General features: G+C 35.5%; 1 protein-coding gene across 1 annotated transcript; it reads left to right on the top strand.

Moving 5' to 3' along the window:
- The first annotated feature begins 604 nt into the window (after positions 1-604).
- LOC142640712 (phenylalanine ammonia-lyase) lies at positions 605-6,996 on the top strand. The gene is made up of 2 exons (XM_075814928.1): positions 605-1,191; positions 5,083-6,996. The coding sequence occupies exons 1-2, from the start codon at positions 812-814 to the stop codon at positions 6,830-6,832; spliced, it is 2,130 nt and encodes a 709-aa protein (XP_075671043.1). The 5' UTR covers positions 605-811; the 3' UTR covers positions 6,833-6,996.
- The last annotated feature ends 6,232 nt before the right edge of the window (positions 6,997-13,228 follow it).

Consider the following 13,228-nt stretch of genomic DNA (forward strand, 5'->3'; position numbering starts at 1 on the left):
AATTACTAATTTTGATCCACTTAAATATTTATTATCAAAACTTAAGTTTCAATTATTTGAAGACCCCATTTAAACAAAAATGTTAATTCTTAAAAAAAAATCCAAAATAGTACAACGTTATTACTCTTTAAATAATATTAAAAACTAGTCGGCACCTTCTCATTTTATTTATTTATATTATATTATCTTTGTTTTTTCATAGCTATCTTATTTTCAAATTTTATTTTTATTTTTTATAGAGGGGTTAGGAGGCCTAATTGATAGAGTTGGATGAGAAATTGAAGAAATGAATGGGGGGTTTTCGATGACGATATGCTTTCGTGAAGGATTTGGCTTGTTCTCTCTCACTCGATCACTCACCAACCCCCGCCTCACCCTCTCACCCTCAAGCTCTTTTTTTATGTCATTGACGAGTAAAGCCCCGCGTTTTGTTCATTTTCACTGACCAACATTTTGTTCACGTGTCTCGATCTTACCCGTCCAATGATCCTGATAATCCAACGGCCACGTGCGATTTTCAACTAACCCATCCGCCTACTCACCAACCACTCAATGTTACATTGCACTCTCCTATATAAATAAACACATTTCTGGTGAACCATCTCAGGAATATTTTCGCTCTCACAAAGCTTGAAAATTTCCGCAACACTATTCTTTTTTTGTTTTTGTCTCATTGTTTTTCATCTCTAGCCATTTTCATGCACTGTTGATCGGTTTTTCTCATCTGGGTCATTGAGAAAATTTGACATTCATTCGATTCTCTTAAAAGAGTTTTTTAGAGTGTTTGTGTTCATTTTCTTTCTAAAAAACAATGGAGTATTGCAATGGAAATGGTTCATCGGTTGACTCTTGCAAGAGCAGTGACCCATTGAACTGGGAGTTAGCTGCTGAGGGGCTCAAAGGGAGCCACCTTGATGAGGTGAAGCGCATGGTTGATGAGTTTCGTAAACCACTGGTTAGGCTAGGGGGTAAGAGCTTGACCGTAGCTCAAGTGGCTGCAATTGCTAGCCATGATGGTGGGATCAAGGTGGAGCTAGCTGAGGAAGCTCGGGCTGGGGTTAAGGCCAGCAGTGATTGGGTCATGGACAGCATGGACAAAGGCAAGGACAGTTATGGTGTCACCACTGGTTTTGGTGCAACCTCACATAGGAGGACCAAGCAAGGTGGAGCCCTTCAAAGAGAGCTTATTAGGTAATTTTTTTAACTATGTGATTGACTTAGGTGTGCAGCCAACCCGACAACCATCCAAAACTGACCCGACCCGATCCAGTCTAATCTGTCGAGTTAGGTCGGTTTTTAGGACTTGATGGGTTAAATTGGGTTACAAAATTTTTTTTGATCGCGGGTTGGGTTGAGTTGGGTTTGGGTTATAAAATTTCAAACTTACCAAACCCGACCGACCGACCCATATATTTAATATATATAAAATATATTATATAATTTTTAATTTTTAAAAAATAATTAGCTCTCTCTATTCTATATAAAAGTCAATTAGTTCACACAAATCCTAATAAATTACTATTGTTGTTTAGTCTTTAGTGTTGTTTGCCTTTAAGGAGTTACATTGATACTAATCTTTAGGTTTTTAAAATATATTTATATTTTTTTCTTCTCAATTTAATAATAATAAAAAAAATTGTTCAACACGACCTAACCCAACCTATGTGGGTTGGGTTGGGTTGGGTTGAATTTCTTTTGACCCACCATAGTAAGTTGGGTCAAAAAATCCCCTTAACCTGACCCAATCCGACCCATATGCACCCCTAATTGACTATATTTAATTAACTTTTTTTCTTTTTCTTTTGCTGTCGTTGTGGATGAGAATTTAAAGTTCTACCACTTTAATGCAACTACCACATATGTAGGATACAATCCAAGTAGACATGACTAAACCAACCACCTATATTTAATTTTCTATACCTTTAGCTAAGGTTGAGTTTAGGAAATGTAAGCTTCCACATCTTCCTTATCTTCTTTTCATTTATGGCGGCATGACTTTAGTGTTTGCATTAATTTGGCCAGAAATATGGTTAGGAAAACCTTATGAAAAGTGATATATATATATGCACACACGGATTTGTTTCTTTCCTTCTTGTTATAAGTTTTAACGGGCCTTCGAATTGGTGTGGTGTCGCGTGTGCGTCGCATGAAGTCACAAACACACGGAACAGTTCCTTGTTTTGAGTGACTTCTTTCTTGCATAAGAAAAATGGTAGTAACATGACGAGAGCTCAACTTTTATCACAATTGAGTCAATGTGTTAGAATTATGGACTACATGAACCTACAACTTTTTTTACACCACCCACATTTTGTTACGTGAGTTACTTGTGACAAAAATTGTGTCATTTGTTGTTGTCATAACATTTTTAATAAAGACTAATTACAAAAGCGGCAACAACTTTAATTGGTCTAGGGAATTTATAAGAGTAATGCTAAAAAAAATTATAATATTTTATTATTTTTCATAATGAAGTTGGAGTTTTTGTTGGTTATTATTTGGACCAACAACTTATATCACATTTTTTATCAACTTTAAATATTCTGTCACATCAACCGGGTGTAAAATTTTGTCAAATTTTCTATATCTATAGACTTTTTTATAATTTTATAATTATTATTGAGCGAAAAATTAACATTAACTAATATACATGAATTAATATAAGATGCGGATAAACCTGTACTTTGGTCAAGGTAATTAATGATTAATATTGAGAAGACAATTTAATTTACCCCACTATCAATTATCAAATTATAAATAAATAAATAAAACCAAAGGTAAAAGAAATAGCACTGCTTCAAAGTAACTGATAAGAAAGGAAATTCACAAGAAGAGTACTTTGTCATCGTCATTGGTTCATGGTTCATGCTCTGCCACACACTCTTTGTTGAATTAAATTAAATTAAATTTTATTTTTGCTTCCGTGATAGACAATCTTGCTGCCACTTACATGATATAGCGTAGACCTGGCATAAATATAATCTTATTATCAAAATTAATAGTGTATCATACTTAAAGGACGACTATAAGTTTTAAATAATTAAAAGAAATCGATACGGTAAGCTATTTGATTGTTTCTGTCAGATATTTTCAAATCTAAGGAAGTTGCCTGATAACATCAATATAACTTTAAAAAAGTTAATAATGTAAAATATATTGCCGATTGGAATGATTCGATTTCTTATATAAATAAACGAGTTAGTACAAAATTCAAGGTTTGATATTCATTAAAAATGATTACTTGTTCCATGAATATAAAATATTATTTTTAAATATAGTGACTTCATAAGAAATTATTGAATTTCTATATAGTTATTAGATTTCGTTTTTCAACAAAATGAAATACTCTTTGGGTCTTGACATGTTCAACTCATAAAGAAAGCGTGTAATTTGGATTTCTTTCTTGGCTTTTTTTTGTTTTTTTTTATAATTATTATTTTTTTTTTGCCTCTTTCGTGTTCAAACTACCTTGATTTAAAGACAAATAGGTAAAGAGAACTTTCTCAATAAATTAACTTAACAATTACATATTCACACTGGTGCTTGTGACTTTAATAATGTCTAGAAAAAAAGAAAAAGATAAAAAAAAAAACATGGTGGGTAAGTAGTACTTTTGTACGAGTGAACGTGAAGTCTTAGAAGTTAGAATAAAAGAACTTTTGAACCTGTACATAATAAAAAATGATTGGGGCGTTAAAGTTTTCTTTTGAAATGTGATTAAAGTCTATATTTTTAATTGTTTTATAAAAATTTAGGAGAAAAGGTAGGTGGGGAAAAAAGTTGAGGCAAATTGAGCCACGTCTGTGATAATTTATAGCTAAATAATGAATATGACTGATTGTTTATTCAGAAAAAATAAAATAAAATATATGACTGATTTTTTTTTATAAAGAAAATAAGTCCTTATTATATAGCTTTCAGCTTTATCGTATGCACAGCCATCAATACTATGTATAGCCCATATTCTAGGTGTGTGGTTGTATTATTGTACCGATGTGAGATGGACAAAAGAGCCATCAATCCCATCTGCGCCTGAAGTTGTCCAACTGCGCCAACACTGAGGTCCATATATGATAGAAACATTAAAATAAATTTGAAACTTTTTTCACTACAAAAAAAAAAAAAAGAAGAAGAAAAGATTAGGGATATATTTATTTATTTATTTATTGGTGAAAGGGATATATTAATTGTTTTGAAAGGTTCCACTCCTTTTCTGTCAAAGCCAAACAAATTTATAAATTCCTAGAATTTTTTTATTTTATAATTTGGGAAAGTGATGTGCCTTTGAAAATTAACTTCTGAATTTCTGATGATAAAGATACATTAATTAAATGTCCCTCATCTTGTAATATTCTTCTATACGTGTATTTCAAGAATAGTTTTCTAACAAGCATAGAATCAGTCTTTCATTTTATGCTCTCATCCTTAGCTGTTATGTGCAGGCTTCTTTTAACATATTAGTATGCAAATCTCCAAATTGGACAAAAAAAAAATTTTGATTTTGTGGTCAACACATGATTATTAGTATATATTAAGAATGAAATTTAATAAATTGAACTTTGACATTTCTTACAAATGATTGTTGAACTAGTTTGGCATGAGAAAATTACGTCTGCATGTGTTGTCAATTCTTGCTGTCCTCATGTGCCCAAGTCAATGCTACTGATAATTAATAACATATTCAGCAAAAAAAAAAAAGAAAAAAAAAAAAGAAAGATAATTAATAACATAAGCATACTCTTTTAATAAGAGTCTTGGCTGGAGATCCAAGATTCATTCTCACTTACTTTAATAAGATTAAGATAAAGTACAGTTGCAACATAAATTGACTCTTTTCTAGTATTTCCTTAAATTTCACCAAGTCTATGGCCTTACTTTTCTTCCAAATATGGACTGGACTAAGGCTACTACCTTAAAATGATCAGTATAATTGGGCTAAGCAAGTCCAACCAAATTTATTTAAGATAAATAATAAAAATAATGAAATGATTCTTCACAAGTCATAATGCCACTATGCATAATTTGTATGTTCATGTGCTTATCAATCTTTACTAATTTTCATGGAAATTTTGTTGCACACAGATTCTTGAATGCTGGAATCTTTGGCAATGGCACTGAATCATGCCACACATTACCCCACACAGCGACTCGTGCCGCTATGTTGGTGAGGATCAACACCCTCCTCCAAGGTTACTCAGGCATCAGATTTGAAATCATGGAAGCCATCACCAAGTTTCTCAACCACAACATTACTCCATGCTTGCCACTCCGTGGTACCATTTCTTCATCGGGCGACCTGGTTCCTCTATCTTACATTGCTGGGCTTTTAATAGGCAGACCCAATTCCAAGGCTGTTGGGCCTAATGGAGAGTCCCTAGACGCTACCAAGGCATTTGAATTAGCAGGGATTGATGGTGGGTTTTTTGAATTACAACCCAAAGAGGGTCTAGCACTAGTGAATGGCACTGCAGTTGGGTCTGGCCTAGCTTCCATGGTTCTTTTTGAGGCCAACGTACAAGCTGTTTTTGCTGAAGTTTTATCAGCAATTTTTGCCGAAGTGATGCAAGGAAAGCCCGAATTTACAGACCACTTGACACATAAATTGAAGCACCATCCTGGCCAAATTGAGGCAGCCGCTATAATGGAACACATTTTAGATGGAAGTGCTTATGTTAAAGCAGCCCAAAAGTTGCATGAGATTGATCCTCTGCAGAAGCCTAAACAAGATCGTTATGCTCTTAGAACCTCTCCACAATGGCTTGGCCCACAAATTGAGGTTATCAGGACAGCAACCAAGATGATTGAGAGGGAGATTAACTCAGTCAATGATAACCCATTGATTGATGTTGCAAGGAACAAGGCTCTACATGGTGGTAACTTCCAAGGGACCCCAATTGGCGTTTCTATGGATAACACACGTCTAGCCATTGCTTCAGTTGGCAAACTAATGTTTGCTCAATTTTCAGAGCTTGTCAATGACTTTTACAACAATGGGTTGCCTTCAAATCTCACAGCAAGCCGCAATCCAAGTTTGGATTATGGTTTCAAAGGTTCAGAAATTGCAATGGCATCTTACTGCTCAGAACTCCAATACTTGGCAAATCCTGTCACCAACCATGTCCAAAGTGCTGAGCAACATAACCAAGATGTAAACTCTTTGGGGTTGATTTCCTCAAGAAAGACAGCTGAGGCTGTGGACATATTGAAGCTCATGTCAACCAATTTCTTAGTTGCATTATGCCAAGCTGTTGATTTAAGGCATATGGAGGAGAACTTGAAGAACACTGTCAAGAACACAGTCAGTCAAGTGGCTAAAAGAGTCCTAACCATGGGCTCAAATGGTGAGCTTCACCCATCCAGGTTCTGTGAAAAAGACTTGCTCAAGGTTGTTGACAGAGAGTACGTTTTTACATACATTGATGACCCCTGCAGTGCAACCTATCCATTAATGCAAAAGCTAAGGCAAGTCCTGGTTGAGCATGCTTTGAACAATGGTGACAAAGAGAGCAACTTGAGCACTTCAATTTTCCAAAAGATTGGAGCTTTTGAGGAGGAGCTTAAGACCCTTTTGCCCAAAGAAGTAGAGGGTGCAAGAATAGAAATTGAGAATGGGAAAGCAGCAATTCCTAACCCAATTAAGGAGTGCAGGTCGTACCCACTATACAGGTTTGTGAGAGAAGAACTGGGAACAAGTTTACTAACTGGTGAGAGAATTCGATCACCTGGTGAAGAATTCGATAAGGTATTCTCAGCAATGTGCGCAGGGAAGTTGATTGATCCTTTGCTGGATTGTCTGAAGGAGTGGAATGGTGCTCCTCTTCCTATAAATTAAGATGCTTTAAAGTTGTTACATTAAAATTGTTATTGTTTCGATCGGTTTTTTTTTTTTAATAGCTTACTGTCAATGTATCTGGGATATGTGATATCAAACTGTCTATGCTAGCCGTTTGTTTTTTGGTTATTATATAATAAAACATGTGTGTACCTTTGAGTTCAGTAAAAGTGTACAACAATGGAGAGCTATAAGCCCTCCAAAAAGCTTCATGAAAAAAAGTATATTTTTTTTCCACTATTAATCTTGGCGTGTGTGCGTGAGGTATTAGTTTCCTATAATTTCTTTTTCTTTTTTCTTTTTTTTGGTAAACTGGACATCATTAAAAGCAAAACAAACTACACAGAAGAACAAGAAACAGGACAAAGCCTATTAGAACACAATCCAAGGCAGTCTGCCTCAAAGATAGGAATGATGTCCACAGGAGGACATGTATGAATAAAAAAACCCAGTGACTGATGAAGGCCAAAGTTAGCTAATTTGTCGGCACACTTGTTGGCTTCGCGGAAGATGTGTCTGATGAAGAGCTGGGAAAATCGGCTAGCCAGATGCCGGCAATCATCATACAAAGGGGAAATCACAGTATTCGCATAGGAGGGATTATTGAGAGCATCGACTAGAGCCTTGGCATCAAGTTCGATTATAAGGGCATTTATGTTCATCTGGTTGCATAACAGAAGGCCATCACGGAGGGCCCAGAGTTCTGCCACAAAACTGTTGGTTTTCCCAAGCTTCCTGGAGAATCCTGTTACCCAGTTACCTCTCTCGTCTCTTACCACTCCGCCTGCTCCAGCTAAATCCAAGGTATCATTGGCAGCACCATCCGTGTTGAGCTTTAGCCAACCCTCATCAGGTCTCTCCCACCTAATCTGCTTGAGAATCATACGCCTGCTATACCTTGGGTGAGTAACACAGTGAAAGAATTCTGTGGCTTGCGTGGAAATGACTTTAACTAGGCTTGGATTGGCACCCTTGTTCTTGAAAACCGCTAGGTTTCGTTGCTTCCAGATAAGCCATATAGCGAAAGGGAATAGGATGTTCCAGGAACTCTGTGATTCTGATTGGGCTTGAACAAGGCATTAGACTTCAACCAGTTCCTGATGTCTTGCGTGAAGAAGGTAGAATTAGGATTTTGCATTCCAAGCTGATGCCACACCGCCCTGACCACTTGACAATCTCGAAGAGCGTTTCCTATAATTTCCATGGTGGCACAATGCACATACAATAATTCTTACCATATTTAGAGTGGCATCAATGCACATCCTGTTAAGCCCACAATTCTTGAAATACTTTAAAAATGATGCTAACGATCAAACTTAGAGTTATGGTTAATATTTCATTTTAGAAAAATTTTAACATTATTTTTATGAGAAATGAAAAGCTGTCAAAATATTAATTACTTTTTTTTTTCTTTTTCTATTAAAACTTTCTTTAAATAATTGTTAACCAATGCCCTAAGAGCATTCATTAGCATTTTTCATACTTAAATACTCATCATGAGTTTGCTTTAACAAAGCTTGGATTTTATTTTCCCACTCATTTTTCTCAAAGGCAAGGATATTGAAGAACTCATAAAGCCTGGTAATGGAATTCAGGTTTTTTAATTTTTATTTTTGACAAGTATCGAGTGTGTTTGAACTTGAGTGATTTGTGAGCATTTGTTGTGAAAGTTTGGTTGAGAGCTGTTATAATCCATATTAATGAATGAACTTTGTTGGTGATGTTAGACTAGAAGTTTGCCTAACCGCATTAAATTTGTATCTCGCGGTGCTTTTATTATTTTGCATGTGTTGCACAAAACTAAACATAACATCCAAAAATTCACACTTTTATATATATATAGTTGTAGAAAAACAAACCATTTATATAACAGGAGAATCAATACAGTGACCAGGTATTTTCATTTCTAATTTGTCCAAAAATCTTTGTGATTCATGATGATCTTGAAGGCAGTGAGTGATAAATTCTATAGCCAGGTCACATCAAGGCAAACTGGTGAAATACTCAATTATACAACTTCATCTTCCTTGGAGGTTTCTTTTTGGGTTTTTCCTATGAGTTTATGGTCTCTACGGAATCCATCATTTGGATTTTGCTGTTACAACCTGAAAGACATCGCATGCTATTGCTTCCAAACTCCAAAGGGCTGTGGAACCAACCAGAGGAATCAATGTGCCTCTTTGGTGCGGAACTAGGCAGAGGAATATGTTCTTTTTTCTTCCCCACCCTTGAAATGCAATTTGATACTTACTAAAATTATTATTGATGACATTTTCAAAGAAGTTTGTCTTTATTTTGCATCGGTTTACATTGCCTTCAAACTAAAGTACACTGTTAGCCCTTACACTCTGATTAGTTGGAAATATGAAAATCTTGCTCATTAAAAAAAAAAAAAAATCTTGGGGGATTAAAAAAAAGAAAAAGAAATGAAAGGATAGAAAATAAAATATGATTATATCATTATTATCAAAAGTAACGGAGGGAAAAGGAGGGTTCATTTTGAGTTTTTATTTATTTATTTATTTTGTTAGTGTCATTTTCCTCTTTTCTTCCCAATTTCGATTGAAAAAAAAAAAATGGTGGCCCAAACAGAAAATTCCATCCAGCCCATTTCTCTTTCCTCCATTTTTCAACCCCAACTAAACAATTGATCGTTTTTTTTCTCCTTCCTTTTCATACCCACTTTTCCAACATCTCCTTATCAAATATAAAGGTCAAAATAAAAATTTTGAAATATAAAGAGCTAATATGAAAAAAAAAAAAAAAAAAACATGAATGTTAAAGTGAAAATTTAGAAACATAAAGCGCCAATATAAAAATAATTTTAAGGGCTAAAAATGTACCTTGGTCTTACCTTAACGAACTTAAAAAAAAAAAAAATTAAACAAAAAAGAACAGAGAAATTAAACAAAGTTAAAAAAATATTGGCAATATCATTATCAATGGGAAAAAAAATTCATTTATAGTGAAACCTTGTGGTGTGCTTATATTCTTATACACATGGAACTCTTGCAAGTAGTTGTAAAAGTTTACCATCGTGTTAATGTATATTGCATATGTAAGTGCATAATTATACCCGGACCTAAAAACTAGAGTTGAGCTCAGGCCCAATGAGCCTTATACAATGAAATTTGTAGAGTATGGATTTGAAATCTAGGTTCGGGATGTTGGAAGTTTGATTAACAGGCTAGAATGCCACAATCTGTGCAAATGATAAACGAATATGACAAAGAGACCTCCTCGGACGTAAGCCGAGGACACTTAGTATAAATATTCTCCTTCTATGCCAAAGTTTACAATTCTTAGTTCTTATTTTTCTCAGCAGAAAGTGCAGATCCCCCTCTATTTCCTTTCTTGTCTCCTTATATACTTCTTCTTTTTCACTGGTTCATCCACGTGTCATACAAATCTTCCCCTTGAATACTTGTCCCATCCACCACTTTCTTGAAGTCTTCAAATAATAGCAAGAAGGCTGAATTCTACTGTTCAAAGGTCATTTCCCTATTAATGCGGCTAGGGAGGTAGATGCAGGGCCTTTAATGTGGTGCTAGCAGCTTTTTCCTTAGATATTTCTCGTATGTCCCTACTCCTAAAGGGTACTTGGATCACCCTTTTACTCATCAGTTCTTATAGAATTCTGCCTCTAACCCATTTAGCAAGTCCCAGGGTCATTGTTAGACCTGTCTGAGGGGAAACTCCTCCTCGAACAACTCCTCGGACTACTACAGTGCGGGTTGACTTATGGGCTTAGAGGCCCTGATCAAAACAGACTGGTACCAACCGATCAGGCCCAAAGTCCAAACGTTTATTCAATAGCTTTTACCCCCCACAGCATATATAGCAAACAATCAATAGTTGTTGAAGTAGGTGTCTCATTAATGGCCAAATTTCAAATAATGACGAAGTTAGATATGGCTCATGGGCTCATCCATTGGCCAAATTTGTGGGAGCATGCTCTGTCCAATAGTTATGTGACATTTACAATTACGAATAAAATTGTATTATATTATGTTACTGTTAGGCATTTGTTATCTGAATTTCTTAATGGCAAATACTTTTTTTTTTCTTTAAAAAAAATTATGTGAAAAATATGGATCAATCTAACCCGATCCGCAACCCAATTGACCTGACTCGTTTCCAACCCGCTTAAAATAACCCGTTTTGACCTAAACCCATTTTTTGCCACGTTTACTAATACATTCCCACTTTGTAACCTAATCCCTGAACCAAGATCTTGAATTTTATATAGAGAGGTGCTATGTCCACAACATTTTTACAACATTTTCACAACAAATCATAGGTGGTTAGTTATTATTGGTTCAAATTTGAACTTAACACTAAGATTACTTTTTTGCCCCAACAATAACAACCAGTAACAACCTGCCATTTAAGATTTGTTGTAAAAATGTTGTGGACATATCATTTCTCTTTTATATATGGTGCTTTATATAGTGCTTGTAATTTTTCTAGATTGTAACTAGGACCAAAGCCTTGTACTTTCTTAAACTGTAACTAGGACACAAAACGATGTAATTGCTATCAAATGTCACTTTCATGCAATATTCAATAAAAAATTCAATTGCTTAGTTTGCATTTTAGTTTTTCTCGTTTATTTTTAATTAAAAATAAGTGGCTCCATCACAAATATTTTCCCCCAAAGAGATTCCACAAGTCTCTTTGGAGAGCAACCAGTTTTTTCTCAGTCTCTCACATATTTTTATTTTTTATTTTGATCAAAGTCTCTCAGATGTTTAAAACAAAACATGATATAAGAAAAATATACACACACAAGGAAAATATGATATAAGATGTCAAGAAAGAGCTGTGATTTGATTTCCGCTCCATGTTGGATATGCTCCGAGGCTACTGGGCCATTTCATTTTATAATCATCTTTAACATCCACTTAGATTTGGACTGTCTTAGATAATCCTCACAGTTTATCAAAGGTAATTGGGCCGAACATAAACAAGGAAAATAGATTTGGCCCACTGAAATGCAAGTGTACAAGGTCTTCACTTTTAAGGCCTAACATTGAAACAAAGGCTATTGTCTCTCTAAGCTGTGAAGTATGGGAAACTTGTTTTTTTTTTTTTTAAATCTCTTTTTATGTGGGAAACCAAATTTCTTTTTGTTTCTTGTTTCTTTTCTTAAAACATGTGGACAGTCAAAAACAGAAATATATTGTAAAATTATGTACAATTACTATTTCTTTAAGAAAAAAAAAACACACACACACAATAGTATAAAATAATCTGAGGCCAAAAAAAAAAAAACAATTATAAACATAAAAATATAACCACAGTCATTTTATTCAAGGGGAAAAGAAAAGGAATACAACTACAAAGATTCAAGAAAAAAAAAATATACAACCATTTAGCTCATTCTATCACCATGGATTAGGAGTAATCCAAAAAGGTGGTGGATCAAACTTCTCCAAATCAGAATGGTAAATTGGCCTAATCTCTTCATCATCTAAATTAAACAATCCAAAATCGTGGCCACCATACAAGTAGTCCATGTCCATCTCAGACCATCGATCATCTGTGAAATAAATTGAATTTGATATGCACTCTGAAAAATCATGGCTAGACAACGACATCGACTGATTTCCGCCCAAAAACACAACTTGATCCTTCAAAGACTCCACCTTTACCAAGATTTTCCTGCTCCAATCTAACTTGTAGACACAAAACAACTTTGTTCGGTATGGACAAACCAAAGGTTGTGTGTCACTGGAACCTATGAAGCACGGGTGCGGCGTTTGGGCCGCCGCACCCGCGTCGGACGCGGCCGGACGCGGCGACGCGCAGGCGACGCCGCTGCCTGCGCGTCCGTGCCGCGTCCGGCAATAAAAAACTATTTTTTTCGGCGCGATTCGCGCCGATTCGCGCCGATTCGGGCCGACGCGCGCGAAATCGGGCCGATTCAGCCCGAATCGGTTCGTATCGGGTGAAATCGGCCGATACCGGCCGAAATCTGCCAATACCGGCCGAAATTTAAAAAAAAAAACAACAACAACAACAACAGGTGCTTATGGCTGGAAAAAAAAAAAAAAAAGAGGTGCAAACGCACCGTTTGGAAAAAAACCAAGACCCAACCCTCTCCCTCTTCATTTTTCTTGAGCCTCTCTCCCACTCTCTACCTTCACTCTTCAGCTAGGCTCTCTCCTATTTTCTGTATTCTAGTTATTATTTACCATTGTTCTTAAATTTGGTATATATTTATATAATGTGAAAAAAGTATGTTTAGCAATATATTAAAAATATAAATAAAAATATTTTTAATAATTTTTTAATCGCCGCACCCCGCCGCACCCGCACCCTACTTTTTCAAAAATTGCCGAGTCCCGCACCCGCTCCCGCACCCGCACCCGAATCCCGAAACGCACCCGTGCT

Source organism: Castanea sativa, chromosome 6 (assembly GCF_040712315.1).
Source record: "Castanea sativa cultivar Marrone di Chiusa Pesio chromosome 6, ASM4071231v1".
Taxonomy (NCBI): domain Eukaryota; kingdom Viridiplantae; phylum Streptophyta; class Magnoliopsida; order Fagales; family Fagaceae; genus Castanea; species Castanea sativa.